Source organism: Patiria miniata, unplaced genomic scaffold, assembly GCF_015706575.1.
Source record: "Patiria miniata isolate m_02_andy unplaced genomic scaffold, ASM1570657v1 HiC_scaffold_19, whole genome shotgun sequence".
Lineage (NCBI taxonomy): Eukaryota > Metazoa > Echinodermata > Asteroidea > Valvatida > Asterinidae > Patiria > Patiria miniata.
In genome coordinates, this window is record NW_024037057.1 from 13,134,836 (window position 1) to 13,150,971 (window position 16,136).

Consider the following 16,136-nt stretch of genomic DNA (forward strand, 5'->3'; position numbering starts at 1 on the left):
GGGCAACATATCAAAGGTCCTCCCACTGAACGTTGGTGTTCCGCAGGGGTCGATTTTAGGTCCACTTGTATTCATTATTAACACCAGTGATGTACCGTCTTGTATCCCCCAAAAACTGTAATGTTTTTATGTATGCAGATGAGTCCACTTAACTTGTAGCTCCTCCAATGTTAAAATATAAAGGAATTTGAATACAGCAGCTCAATTTGTGCTTAAGAAACAGACTTGAATTAAATGGCAACAAAACAAAATGAATGTTGGTTCAAGGCAGAGAATCTCCAATACAGAATTGAACATGTACATTGCTGATAATCGTATATTTCAAAGCAAAGCCTAGTAAATGTTTGGGAGTTATTATTGCCGAAACATTAAGTTGGGGCCCACACGTTGAATACGTAATAAAAAACAGTTTCGTCTAAACTGGGTATGTTAAACTTAATTAAAGACTATTATACACAAAGCAGCCTACACATCTCACGACAATATTCTCAACAAATGTGTGTGTTTTGTTTATGTAAATATAGTGCAATACTTGTTCGATGGATGAGGTCACGTGAGCTTAGATCTCACGCTACGACGAATTATATTGATATTAACTACGAAATATTTACGGCTGTAAATACGGTGATGTTTTATGTACATCTGCATGTTTTCTTATCAGTTAATATTAATCAAGTTAGTTTCGTTTTTTATGACAACCTCTTCGATACATAACAGATGTTTGCAATTGTTATCATTGCCCTACCTTTGTAAATGTATACGTTATTAGAAATAGAGAATAATTAAGAGAAGAACTACCAAAACTAATAAAGATATACTTTAGCTTTAAAATACAAATGAAATATAAAAAAAATGGGGGGAAAACAGATTTGTCCTTATGTGACGTCATCGGCAAAGTAACAACCATCCTGTCAGAGCAGTGTCCAGAACTGTTCACAAAACGCTCAATGCATTTCTTTTTGCAGGGCCGGCAAGTTTTGTGCCAATTTGCCGATGACGTCACATTAAGTTTAATAGGTGTTTTGTAAGCACGGCACTCTGACTGATTTGTTTCGTGCCCCTAGTCAAATAAAAATAATGTTCACAAAAACAAAGAACGCTCGAAAATTGTAACAATTTTCCCTGTTTCCATTTCTGTAAACTTAAGGAGCTATAATGCATGACTTTCCTTTGACCACTCGCGGTAACGAGCGCGGCAAAGGTCCAACAGAAAAAGTAATCCAGTGGCTACCATAGCGGCGCTATACAAGAAAAAGGTCCCGTAGAAGCTCTCTGTGACGTCATAAAGCAAGCCTAGAGAGAACGAAAATAAAAGAAATGCAAGTTTATGTCTTATTGTTATGAGCAGAGAATATAAATGAGTCAGTTAACATTGCTAATGCATTAGGAAGGAACACTAGAGAAGAGAAAAAAATTTCAGTAAGTTCTGAAGGAACCTATACAGTACGTGGTGTTAGTTGTAGTATAGCGCCCTCTTGTGAACTGTCACTGAAGTCCCCACTGGGCGACGTCATCTTGTTTGTTCCTTGTGGGCTATGGTACGTGTAAAGACGTGCGTAGGTCGACTATTAATAGTCTTAGTAAATTCGGAAAAAAAATATGACCGCCATTGTAAATTGCTGGTACATGTAATTGTTTTATTCAGCAATACATGTACAAAGATATATACACACCTGACAGAGTGTCACCCACGGAAGTGGCCAAGCCGCCCAGGAAGCCCAACCAACCCAAGACGATGACGAACTTATCGACTGTGAAAGGCAGATATCTCGTCAGCACACATACCACCTGAATAACAGCGGCTATACCAGCTGCTACGAAGAACGTATTGACCATCTGCCCAGCGAAGGAAGGGATGAAAGGATCCAATGCAAGTCCCACAGCACTAACAGCAGCTGCGATGATCGCAGTCACTTGACACGATGCCAACTTTCTTTTCAACACAAAAAACGCTAAAGCAGGCCCTGCCATGCTACCAAGGCCAAAGGCCGTACTTAGGAAAGACGCCTGACCGTTCGTAAGCCCTACAGACAGACCGTTGGGTACCATATACACCAATATCCCGCCAAATGAAATGCTGTAGAACATTCTGATGGCTGCCAGCAGCACAAAGTCAAAATTTATGAATATCTCAAGACCGAGGGCTGAGACGACAGAATCACGCCACTTCACAGGATCAGGACCTTGAGTGCTTCGCTTCGAGAGCTGGTCCTCGCTTTGCTCTGAGGTCTGGTCTTCGCTTTTCTTCGAGAGCTGGTCCTCGCTGTGCTCTGAGATCTGGTTCTGGCTTTGCTTCGAGATCTGGTCCTCACCTTGCTTCGAAATCTGGTGCTCGCAATGCTTCGACATCTGATCTTCGCTTTGCTCCCACGTCTGGTCCTCGGTTTCTCTCCGTGCCTGGTACTCGTTTTGATCAGTGGTTTGGTCCTCAGTTGTTAAGTCTTGAATAGGGATAGCTTTGTATATTCCCGTAGGTCTTCTCACCAACATACCAGCGCAGATAAGATGGATACCAAAGCCACCAAGTATAACCATTGCACCTCGCCAGCCGTAGGTGTCCAAAAGGACCTGTGTGGCTGGTCCATACAGCAAAAAGCCAATTGGAGCCCCGAGGAGAGACACGAAGATGGCCAAGTCGTACTTCTCGTGGAAGTACAGGGCAAACTCTGCACGCACTATCTCCAAAATGCATCCTGCGCCCGAACCTGTAGGCACGAAAAACACCTTGTCTTGATACTGGTGTATACATGTACGAGTTTTGATGTTTTTCATTTTGGTATAAGTCCGTCGACATAGAACACGGGATTGTTGAAGTTAGACTAAACGGACAGTGTGGCTAGGCAGGCCTGCTTTCGATAATTAATTGGTAGAAATCTAAGCATGCATATTTGGACAAAAACGTTTTGCTGGACTCGTTCGGAGTCTAACTGCAAATGTATGTAAGCATACGTAGGCCTAATTTTGAATACCAGGTCAGGCTGCGTTTCAATTACAAGCACACACGAAGTGCGCAAACTCTAAGCTTTCCATTCCATTGACAACTTGGGCTTTTCTAAATTCTCCTTACCTGCAATTGCTATGATAGTTACAGCTAAGAAGGCGATATGATGCGTTAAAGCCGACAGAACCACGCCAAGTCCAAAGAGAAAACCGCCAAAGGAGATGACAGGGCGCCCTCCGACTTTCCGAGCTACAACCGAGGCCACGGGTGCTGTCAAGAGAACAGTAATGTGTAAATATTAATTGGCTTGTCGATTTAAAGGCTACTTCCCTTCATTTACGTCAAGTTAATCTTGTTGTAACATGTTTTACTACACCTCATAAATATTCATGATCAAATTAGCGCACGTCATTGGCCGATTCCACCGCACGTCTGGGAAGTAAAAATAATACGTGCCCAGGTGATGTCATCCCGGCGGTAGTTTTTTTTTGGTAGAACCAAAATTTTCCTCTGGAACCCGCCTCGTAGAACATGTAGTCTGTGGCATGAAATCTTTACGAAACTAGTCTGTTGTTGTTAGTACTTGTAACTACTGCAGTAAAGACACATTAAAGAGTGTTGGCACCAGACTACCTCATTGACTGACGAACTTGAATAAATTGTGCTGAATAAAGTACAAAATCTGCAAAGGCCGTTTTCGACAAGGCAGTGAGGCTACTGAAATGGCAGAGGCTACCTAATATATGTGGTGTAGTAAAACAAATACAGCATGGATTATTTCTGGAAAATGCTGGGAATTACTGGTCCCTTCGCGTCGGGAGGTGATCAAGTTGACCTACACCTCGGGACCAGTAATTCCCATTACTCCCCCTCGAACCATGCTGCATTTGTACAATACCGCATTTACGGTTAGCAGCCGGCAAAACCAGGAGCATGGGATCGCTAGCTCACATTGAAGGGGGGGGGGTGGAGGTAGGTGTGACAACAAAAGGTATACAGGATGTTTTTAGGATCGCGGTCACCCGGCTTCCATGAAATAGAAAAATGGTGGGGGAGGGTTGGCTTAAAACAATCTTCCTATAGGCTGTGCTGTTCAAAGCGGACGATCACGGGCACTATCGGAAAATAGGTGGCGCTCTTCTTCCCGGCACTTTTGCCGACGGACACACGATTTTGCCAGCAGTACAACGATTTTGCCAAACAAAAGTGGCGCCACCTCCCTCTAGCGACGCCCGTGGCGAAAGTCGATAGCCGAAAAAACAATAATTACAATATACATGTTACTTAAAAACGGAAGCATTTTACTACAGACAAACAAATTATGATGGTGTTTAGTGAGGAATGCCGAACTAAAAAAAACCCCAGCATGATGACGTCATCGCTTGAGATAGACCGAAAGCTAGGTGGAGTTTAATTAACAATTTGAGCACAAAAAAAGGTTTGATGCTACCAGACCATTGTCCGTGATGGGGTAGTTCAGAAATGTCCATTCTTAAGTTGCCCTAGGTCGGATGGGGGTCAGGGGACCAAGGTCAAATGTCCAAAATGTCGAGTTTAATTAACATGTCGCGCATTGCCGTTTTTGGATTAACGTGTTGAGATTGACCCCATGATACCAAAAATGCTACTTGAGAACAGGATAAAGTCGGATAAAGTTACTTAAGAATGATCTTTAAAAAGATTGTATTATTATTAGGCCTATACAAAATGTACACGTATATATCCTGGTCAATAGTGGAGCTGCTAAGGCCCTTTATTTTTGCCTAAACCGTGCCCAAATTTGTGATAAGAGCATGAAAATCGGCGTGCAGAGCCAAAACGGTCTGAGAATCGTTAAAGGTGGAACCCACCTTGAAACCTGCCGATTTGGGGGCGGAGCTTGATTTTTAAACAAGGGATTGAAAGGAATCAAAACTCAGAAGAATTGTATTAAACATTCATTTTCCTTCTTTTTCCTTGCCTTGAAATAAGTTTGGACATGACATAAAACATTCTAGCATTTTACTTACCTTATATTTTCAGCCCAATTTGTGGGCTTGGCCAAAATGTGTGAATGTATACGAATGGTTTGATCCAATTGTGACAAATATCGTGCATTTTCGTGGCAAAACCACGAAAAAAGGGGTGCACAAAATAAAAAAAAATTGTATGTGCAGTATTCAGTGTTCTTTATATGTTCTTTATATGCTTTCAAAATGTTGACGTCACCATGACGTCATCACATATCAAATTACATGTACTAGCGATTTAAGTCAACATTTTTGATACAAAACCGCTTGACCTTTACTTCCGGGGTTACCGGAAGTTCAATGATAAATGAACATAACTTCAAAACGGAAGCATATTTTACTACAGTAATACTAATTAAGAAAAACCTTAGTGAAAAATCATGAAATGTTATAATGACGTCCTCCTCCGAAATGACGCCCTATAGCGGCAGGTCCAAGAAAGTTGGTTTTAAACAGTTGAATTTAAAAACGTTGGTCAAATTTTACCAAATTGCCCATGAACATTGTTCGGACGACCACATTTTACTTAGCGAAGTTTTATAATGATTAATTATCTGCAGACCGGAAGTTTTTTTAAGGGAGACTTGTAAATGATCAATGTTTTGCATTTTTTTTAAAATTAAAACTCATTGTTCGATACCTATTTGGGCTCATTGTTGCCGAAATAATGATGTCAGCTTCATTATTTACCATGATCGACCTTTTACCGTGACGACATCAAACAGGTGTAATTAATATTTACACATATCCTTTCGTGCTATTTTTATATTTCCTGAAGTTCTCTTTACTTTATGTAGCATAACCTGCCAGTCTAAACTAGCTCAGTATTCCTTATGCACAATGTAAACTGATGACATTATCAAACCGGAAATAACGAGTGAATAAAATGTGACTTGAAATCTATTTATCCCTAAATGCATTTGTTGCAAAATAAGAATGGCTTAAAACGGAATTTAAAAAAAATAAATATTTTTCCTGTTTTTTTTTTACATAAACATATTTACGACTGAATTAGACAATGTCAAATAAAATAGTTAAGCGCCCCATCACCCTGCGTTTGTTACGATAAGTGATAAATACGATAAGTGATAACTACATAACCATGTTAACGCCGAGCGCAGTATCTTTAGCTTTAAAAATGAACTATGAAATGTCGCATTTGTTTTATCGGTTCGGGACCACAACTCTTTTAAAACTTGTTAATGCAAACCTCATTAAAAACGGTGATTTCCTCGAAAAAGGTGTCATATTTGACGTTTATTTCACGGATAAATACTTCATCTATTACGACAAAACTGCTTGTAACAATACCATCTGTTATATCCTGAAGTATTTATTTTGAAACAATTTTGGAACAAGTATATCTTACATAAATGGAAGGAGTGGTATTGCACAGTTTTATGAATATTTCTGTTTTAGATGTCAGGTAGAAAAACCGACAAAATGACACGTACACCTGCAGGGAACATTTGCGATTAACATGCCAACGGGCATTAAGGCCCGTTATCACGCGTCCAACCAATTAAGGCAAGTCCGTTCAGTGCATTTTGTACTAGAGCTCAGAACAGTCGTTCATCCTTGTGTGTAGGATCCGCGCTTCCATCCACACAGCCGTTAAATAGTTACGTTAACTTAGGATGCGTAATGCAATTGCAGTCAATGGCCGTGTCACGCACAGAGCCCTGTTTGACCTCAGTTTCTTGTCCCGAGGTCACGCACGCATGGCCCAAAAGCATACGCGAGGTTTTACGAGACTGTATTCGAGACTACAGGAAAACACGAAAAGTACCTAGATACATGCACTGTTTGGCCAAGATGGCTAGGTTAGTGAAAAGTTGAAATCGTGTGCTTTATTTTGATATCAAATATAACTGCTTTTGACAAAAATAAAGTGTTGTTATGACGTATCAAACAAAATTCATACTTTGTAGCAATAAAAGTGAGGGCCGATGGTTTTTAGGTGTACATTCGATTCTTAAAAGAAAAGGCAAAATTCATTAGATAGATGATAGTCTACGCTTCATTTTCATGTGAAACACGTGCAGGAGACTTTTATATTGGTGGTCCAAATCGCCGGTTGAAAAATGAAGACTTTTGCGAGATTTTATGATTTGCAATCACGAATAGGAAATTGTGAATAGCACGTGTGAACTTATGAATATTAAGCAGGCCATCTCGAGCTCGACCAATCAGTGGGCATATGGGGTCACTGGGTCTTACTGTGTCTGGGTTCCTTGCTCTGTGCTTTTACAATGGCGACGATCTTTTCGCGTTGTGAAAAATGGAAGTTGTTGGAAACATCAGGTGTACATCGAATTCTTAAAAAATTAACGACATCACGTTCACGAGATTTTTTTTTGTAGACGAAGGCTCATTCTTTGCTTTGATTACCTCAACATTCGGGAGACTTTCGTCGTTGTCGAGAAAAAGCTGAAATTTCATCACGTAATTTTTAATCGATTTGTCCGTGAAACATCATAGTCAAAATGCATCGAAATCCTTTTTTTTGGGAGAAAAAATTACCTTGACAAATGTATGAAGTAGGTCTTTAACTACCTAAACCAGCTTTGTTTGTGTGCATCGGTTGTGGTTTGCCATGAAAATTTTCTGAAGCCCTTTTTACGGCCATCGTTCGCTGGTCTCACGTTGCTGTCAGGTGTGTGGACGAGAAAACAAGGGAGCTACGCGTGACACGGTAACTGACTGATTGGTTATAATACGAAGTATGCTGGCAAAAAAACCCCAATACGCGACCGGGTGCGCTAGCAATAGTGCAAAACGTTGCGCTATAGGGCTCGCTCAATGACGGCCATCTCTGTGGGAGAACTACAACTGCGTATTTTATGCAATCAAGCACGCATTGCGCAGTGTTGAAAATGTTCCAAACACGCGCTCTTTTTGCTCGAAATGTGTTCGAAATACACTGTAAAAATGGTGCTTAGGATTTAAACACATTTCTAAACACTTATTCTGTACCCACTTTTTCCACACGTTTAGCATCATGACATGTTTAGATGTCCTTTTTCTGTGACACGCATTATCCGTTTGACATGTTCAATGAATAATATGTTTAGCATTTAAAACACCTTCCTAAGCGCATTTAGATATACAATCCTAAGCACATGTCCAAAACGTAAACACGTTTAGTTTCACAACATTAAAAAGCGGTAAACGTTTAGAATTGAAACACATTTCTAAACGTTTTAAACTCTAAACACGTTCTGATGTGTTTAAATGCTAAACACTGTTTTTACAGTGTACGACGCAGCCGATGCGCGTTATGCAAGTTGACGCGCAAAATGCCGATGCACGTGGATGGTCTGTAGGAAATGACGTCATTTGAACGAGACCTATTGAAAGAGCCTAATGCCGTGTGCTCCTTTCAACATAGGCCTACTCGCACTCTGTTACAATTCAAGACACGTACAAAAATGGATGACTACCCTGAAACGCCCCTGCTCAAAAACCTTGCTCAACGTCAAGATATATATATATATGAAGGGATGGTTCCAAGTACCCTTCAAATTAACTATCCCTCCAGAAGTGATATCGTTCGGAAGAACATGAAGGCGGTTTAAAAATAAAAAGTATGCCCGCAGGCATACAAATTTGTACCTACGTGAATCAATTTACGAGAGCAACATAAAATGTGCATTCGTTTTCTCTGTGTTTTAAAAATGTAGTAACTGAGCTGAGACTTCATAAAATTAGATGCACCCAACTGAAGGTTTTGAGAAATTTTAAGTAGCTTAAAAAAGTGGGATGTTATGCTGTACAAGCCTTATTGAAAAGTTTACATGTAAATGGCGGTTCATACATGTATAGGTTATGATAAGACTTTAGTGCAAACCATAGTCATGTAACTCTATATGGTACGAACAGATGTTTTGTTCCATCCAGTGGTTGATTATGTTACACAATAATTATGCTCGACATATGGCGCATTATATAAATATCTGATGGCTCAGAAGCTCCTTTTACTAGTCTGGTTCCTTGATCTGACGATCACCTCACGCGTCTTAATCGACCTTAGGTCTGGTAACATTTAAACGTAGAACACGACGCAGCAAATTAAGCCATGCGGGGGCATATTCGGGGCACAAATTAAAATCGGATACCGGGTATTTTTTTCCGGCATTAATCATTGACCTTCGTTAATGATAGCCTTCGTGGTCTTATGATTCAAACTTGCCAGGACTGATGTACAAACATGACATGCATTTTGTTGGTAAATAAAACCAGCTTATCCTTATCACGAATACCCGAGCTATCTCGAACATATCGGGGTATCAACGAAAACGAAAAAGGCAGGATCCTAAATGCACGGGTATTTTTTTGGTCACATGTCTGTCACGCCTACCTGACCCACCAATATTTGTCAGAATAGTTAACAAAAAAAATGAGTCTTGAACTATAGTTAATTTGCTTCCGGATTATCACAATGCTTTCGCCATTGACGGGGCTATCGTGATACAATTGTAAGCTTGCTTGCATAGGTTACTCGTTTGCTTACTCAGAATGAACTGCACTCCCAGGTGTAGGGAATTAATGGAGCCGATGATCCACAGTCCCGTATCGAAGTCATCCTTCATGGCCGTGATGAGAACACCGAAAGCCTTCAAGCTCCCAATGACGATGAACTCTGCTACACAGGCCGCAAATACAACAACCCAGCCCCAGCCTCCTTCCTGGTATACATGTTTCTTGGGGGACGCCATCATGAATCTCCAAGATATGTTGAAAGTTATACACACGCAGTTTGATATGGCATTTCAGAAGAGTTTCAGTGTATAGTGTAACTGATGAACTTTTTGTCTTTGTGAAATGGCCCACAGAGCACAATACAACTGATAGGCCTCCCTATATTCAATAGCATGCATTGATAATATGCCCAGCGGAATATGTTTGTATTGAATGGACCTTGGAATACAGACAGACAATAGATAGCATAAACATCTGTGGTTTACCTGTGTCGCCATATTAATTTTCTCGTGGCATTGAGCAGTGCCTTGACCTGTACATGTACATAATATACTGCCTGCAATTATTTTTTATGCCATCAAATTTTTGGCTGTTTCGGCATCCAACCGAAACAGCCTTTGTTTTTGTTATTTTATGGTGATTGTGAAGTTTAGGACACCTTTCCCCACGGATAAACACATTCTATGTGTAAGTTTTTTTGTTATGCCACATTCTGAACAAACAGTGTAGTGTGATTGTGAAGCCGGATTGAGCTCAATAAAAGTACGAATTGAATACGAAAATGATTTGTCTCCAGAGTGTTTTATTCGACCAGTTCTTGACCATGCTGCTTTCCCATTTTGGTACTATTTAGCATTTTGGTACTATTTAGCATTTTTGTGTCCTCATCATACATTGGTGTCCTCCTTAATTTGCCTTGGTCCTTATATCATTTGCCTTGGTGCAATTTCCCCATTCCTTTGTGCTCCTTGGTACACAAATTTGAGGAGGTGCGGCAATAGAGGGCGCTGTTGTAGATTCTGTTTTAATTTGAAGGGAAAAAAAAGGTTGACGCGCATGATTAAAATTGACGCGCGCACTGACCAAAAACCGAGTATATTTTTTTGCCTTATTGTGAAGCCGGATTGAACTCAATAAAAGTACGAATTGAATATGAAAATGATTTGTCTCCAGAGCGTTTTATTCTCGGTTTTCGACCATGCTGCTATCCCATATTGTGTCCCCTAATCTTGCACTAGAGGTCAATCTAATTTGCATAGGTCTCATTTGCATACCACTGTAAACATTGCATGTAATGCATATACATGTATTATCAGGACACTACATCTCCCCCTTTCTTTAGATTTAAACAAACACTGTTAATTCTTGTGAAACAAAGAGATTTGAATAAGCCAAGGTGAACATTCAAGATATCCGGGGTGTGACAATATCAGAAGTCAAACTATTTCTTGAAGAACACTCAGTTGACAAAATTATCCTTTAACACCAACTATGTCATTTTGCAGAGAAATTCTGATCACTTGCAATTTTAGTATGAAATGTGACCGCCAAAATGGCCTTGAGTTAAACAACCTGTTTAAAACCATTCTAAGAGAAAATTTACTTATTCTGTTGTAAATGGAAGTTCTGTGCTCCAAGGATCCTAGAATGTATTGAACATGTCCTTTTTTTCAGTTTACTTTAATCACTTGAGTTTAAATTTTAATGAACACTTACATAACATGCTTTAAGTGAAACGGGCTACCCGATATTGACGACAAAACGTAAATAGGCCTGTGCACGGAGGACATTAGAATGAAAGTCATGAAAAACAAGCATAAAACAGTAAGGTGAATAAAAATGGGAACATCGATTATAAAAAAAGGATGAAGCTCATTGCAACATTTACCCTCTTTGCATCATTCCATAGCATTTCAAGTTACTTATAAATTAGGCAATCGCGATATGACAAAAATTGCAAATTGCAATATGGAAATGTAAAAAGCTTTCACATCTACTCTTTTTGCAAGAATTTCCTGTAAATACCCCGTTCTGAATGCTCTCCAACAGAGCTTACAATTCGTCAGTTACATGTACCCTAGAAATGAGGGTTTTACATGTACTCTTTTTGGCAAGAATTTTCTGTAAACACACCAGTGTTAATATTCTGATGTTGATGCTTCACCGAGAGTGCTTTTCAATCATCACGTGTATACCATAGAAATGTTAACAAAGCCGTATTGAAAATTGTGGACTCGTAGATAACTGTTATTGAAATAATGTGTACATAGGCTATACTCTACATCTAACCCTAACAGTCCTGAATCCTCCAATTTCAATATAATTTTGCATACCCCCTAGAGAGTTCACCCTAACGATCCCCAACCAGCCAAACTCCAACACCAGGGTTTGTTGGAATCTGTAAGGATAAGCTGCTCTAGTAAACTGACTGTGTTTGTCTTGGGATTAGGCATACCACAAATAAGTCCAACTGTATGTGCAGAGTTTATTATAATTTTGTTGGGATTTGCAAGGGTGAGGAAGGTTCCTATGGTAAATCACCATAGGGAGTTACGTGTCGTGTTCCTGAAATCTGCGTTTAACAATCTACTATGAAGTGTATTGTAAAAATAACTATACATTGTGCACTTAAACAATGGTGTGACCACTTCATCGAATTCTTTATTGAAGGATTAATTTATGCGTTCGTACGTCCCTGAAATGTGTCGTTACTACCAACATTTGTTTTATCAAGTCTAGGGTTTTTAGAAGATATTTTAGCTAGCTCTTGAATGTCTTATCTTGTAGGGACGATGGTAAGAAGAACAATTATGGTGAACTGTTACATTGATGTATCTTACCTTTTCTGATGACCTGCAGTCTTTTTACTTGGAACTTGTGATATGTGCTGGACGCGATGTTCAGTGGTTCTGCTGATAGTTTCAGATGGTTAAATTTGACAGAAACACTGACAATCAAAGCAGTTTATGAAAATTGAACAGTGATCGCGGCGCTATGCAAATTTGAACTATCAACAACTTTATCATCCGTGGTAGAGAGGTACAATTTTGGTCTTTAAATTTTTACAGGAGATACTCGGAGTCTGGATGATTTATGATGAACAGTTTAAACTCGAGTCTTTGGTTATTGTCGGCAAATAAGCGGATATTTAAAAAATCAATATGGTGTTTAGCCCTTTACGGACGTATTTTGCAACGAAAAAATTCAGTCATGAAAATGTATAGCAGCCGTTACACGGTTCCGGTTGACGGTTGTTATTGTAATGAGCATCTGCTGGCTTGGTGAGGGCGTTAACATTAGTGTACTTTGGATTCGCTGTGTACAACTTGACTTGGGACAATGGGGGATTTGCAATTCGGGTGGTTTTCCAAATGTGACCTTATAGGTGATGAAGAGAAAATGTTCAAGTGCAAACAAAACGAAAAAGTACAACTATATGAACAAAAGAAGGGAACAATATGACTCATAATTATAACACGACTGTGAGGCAGTATATATTCACAACAGAACAATTAATAGACCCCACAATAGACCCCACAAGTTAGTCTTTATAGAAATGATATATCTGCCCGTAAAAGAAAATGCTACGGAGATTGAGAGTTCAATGGGAAGAAAGGAAAACAAGATATGGAAACAGAATGTCGTCGAACAGGTATTTTATCATGAGTACGAACACCTGTATGGCACGTACGAGTAGGCCTACATACAGGCCTATATAAGGCATTTTTTATCACGAGTACGACTATGATGCACTTTTCCACGAGTGTGTCGGAGTCTTATGTAGCACTCGTACCAACAATTAGGTACTCAGGGCGCTGGTAAGCACGTCTATTTGTAAAGACAGGTTAATTAAGTTCATGACAAATATGAGACCCATTATGTAGCACCTTTATAAATGGCATGCCGCGGCGCATATTGCAGCCACTGCCAGAAACACCGGGGCAAACCCCTTCTCTTACCGATAAGCGTTATTTAGATGCTTGCAAGTAAAAGTAGGCCTACATTTCCATGAAATTAACTTTCCGAGAACGATTCGGAAGTACGACAACGAGCTTGGACATATCTGTTGAAATTAGTACATGTATGTAAGGCATGCAACTTTTACTCGGATCAGAACTTTAAAACTGTGGTTGTGTTTAAAACTCCGTAACTTAAAAAGTACATGAGTGATTTGAATGATTTTTGTACTAAATGAAAACTAATGAATTGGGATTTCATATCCTAGATTTTGAGAGTGCTACATGAAGAACCTCACTAAAACAATGGTCCCGACATTTGGGTTTCGTTTTTTTACTCACCCTGTACAATTGTCCTCGCGAGTTTATGCATGTAACTCTGTCCCCATTGTCCTCCAAGCAAATAAATTCCCATAAACATCTTGCATCTCCATACTTTTACAATCTTTTAAAAATGCTCTCACAGTTATTCAGCCTGCACAGAAAATGATGACCATCATGTCGAGAAATTCTCACCCAAAGAAAACGACCCCTAAAACGAGTGATGTTTCCCAAAGTGGAAAAGCAGCCATCTTGAAAAAAAATCCCTCCGCAACATTATGGCAAAATAGCGCCACTTTTGGGCCCAATTGCATCCAAAATGCTCGGCATTGGAGGGGGGGGGGGTACCATTTTCCAACGTGGGCGCTGATCAAAACCAACGATTAGCACACTATTGCAAAATATACATGTATGCCACTTTTCAGGGCGACACACTTGCGAAATTAAAAATGGCACTCGTAAGGGCTGCTGGAACGAATAAAGACACTATTTTCTTGCAAAAAAAAATAAAATAAATAGTCATACACTCAGCGGGTCGATCGTGATTAGATTGACAACTATTTTCATGTTGACGAGCTTCACAATAGCGTGCTGCATTAAGAGTACTTGGCGCTTTTAGTTCCGACGTGTATTATTTGTCTCTACGATTTTTAGAAAGATGGGTGCACTCTGCAGTTTACACTTTAACCTTGATTAAAACAATTTGAAACCTAGTTGCCAGTCAGCATTTAGATCCTTGCAACAACTGAAGCACCCTACATGATTTAACAATCAATTGTTTCCAGGCTATGGAGCATGAGCAAGTACAGGTAGTGTGTTTGTATATCTCAGTAAAGTATTTTGTTGAGCATATAATCCTTCTGGTTAAATTTTGCGTAATATATAAACTTCCTTAATCCATTGGTTCGAGTCATACCTAAGGTTATAGTCAGTCTGTATATATTAAAGGCAACATATCAAAGGTCCTCCCACTGAACGTTGGTGTTCCGCAGGGGTCGATTTTAGGTCCACTTGTATTCATTATTAACACCAGTGATGTACCGTCTTGTATCCCCCCAAAACTGTAATGTTTTTATGTATGCAGATGAGTCCACTATAACTTGTAGCTCCTCCAGTGTTAAAATATAAAGGAATTTGAATACAGCTCAATTTGTGCGTAAGAAACAGACTTGAATTAAATGGTAACAATACAAAATGAATGTTGGTTCAAGGCAGAGAATCTCCAATACAGAATTGAACATGTACATTGCTGATAATCGTATATTTCAAAGCAAAGCCTAGTAAATGTTTGGGAGTTATTATTGCCGAAACATTAAGTTGGGGCCCACACGTTGAATACGTAATAAAAAACAGTTTCGTCTAAACTGGGTATGTTAAACTTAATTAATGACTATTATACACAAAGCAGCCCACACATCTCACGACAATATTCTCAACAAATGTGTGCAAAGAACCGCACGGATGTCCTTAAATGTACCCCCCTCGATCTCCTCTGCAGCGGATATAGCCCGCCACACACGACAGCTATACGTGCTGAGCAAAAAGTCATTCGAGGCCGTTTGCTCAGCGCGCAGCTCACAAAACATCCCGTGTGCGGTGAACGTTTGCTGAGTTTTTTGACTCGCGAGGCCGTGCGGCAAATATCTCCCCTGTTTGGTTTCTCTCGCCTCGCGAGGCGACAAACTCACCGTGTGCAGTCCACCTGAGCTACGTGCTGAGCTTAAAAATACCTAGCCAATGAAATCATATACTCTGTAAACGTGATCTTAAGACATTTTTGTACAAATCTTCTCAAGCTTGCTGTCGTTTGACCCATTCTTTTTAAAATGACGCTACCGACAAACAAGAATAATATGAATGATGATGTCCAATCCTGAAAAACAATCCTCTGTTTTCCATTTTGTTTATGTAAATATAGTGCAATACTTGTTCGATGGATGAGGTCACGTGAGCTTAGATCTCACGCTACGACGAATTATATTGATATTAACTACGAAATATTTACGGCTGTAAATACGGTGATTTTATGTACATCTGCATGTTTTCTTATTAGTTAATATTACTCAAGTTAGTTTCGTTTTTTATGACAACCTCTTCGATACATAACAGATGTTTGCAATTGTTATCATTGCCCTACCTTTGTAAATGTACACGTTATTAGAAATAGAGAATAATTAAGAGAAGAACTACCAAAACTAATAAAGATATACTTTATCTTTAAAATACAAATCAAATATAAAAAAAATGGGGGAAAAAACAGATTTGTCATTATGTGACGTCATCGGCAAAGTAACAACCAGCCTTCCAGAGCAGTGTCCAGAACTGTTCACAAAACGCTCAATGCATTTCTTTTTGCAGGGCCAGCAAGTTTTGTGCCAATTTGCCGATGACGTCACATTAAGTTTAAGAGGTGTTTTGTAAGCACGG

The 16,136-nt window shown here is 39.5% G+C and overlaps 1 protein-coding gene across 1 annotated transcript; it reads right to left on the reverse strand.

The window, feature by feature from the left end:
• Window positions 1-277: 277 nt before the first annotated feature.
• On the reverse strand, window positions 278-9,839 carry LOC119725440 (monocarboxylate transporter 9-like). The gene is made up of 4 exons (XM_038196847.1): window positions 9,464-9,839; window positions 3,068-3,211; window positions 1,674-2,705; window positions 278-1,293 (listed from the first exon to the last, which is right to left on the reverse strand). The coding sequence occupies exons 1-4, from the start codon at window positions 9,669-9,671 to the stop codon at window positions 1,151-1,153; spliced, it is 1,527 nt and encodes a 508-aa protein (XP_038052775.1). The 5' UTR covers window positions 9,672-9,839; the 3' UTR covers window positions 278-1,150.
• Between the last annotated feature and the right edge of the window lie 6,297 nt (window positions 9,840-16,136).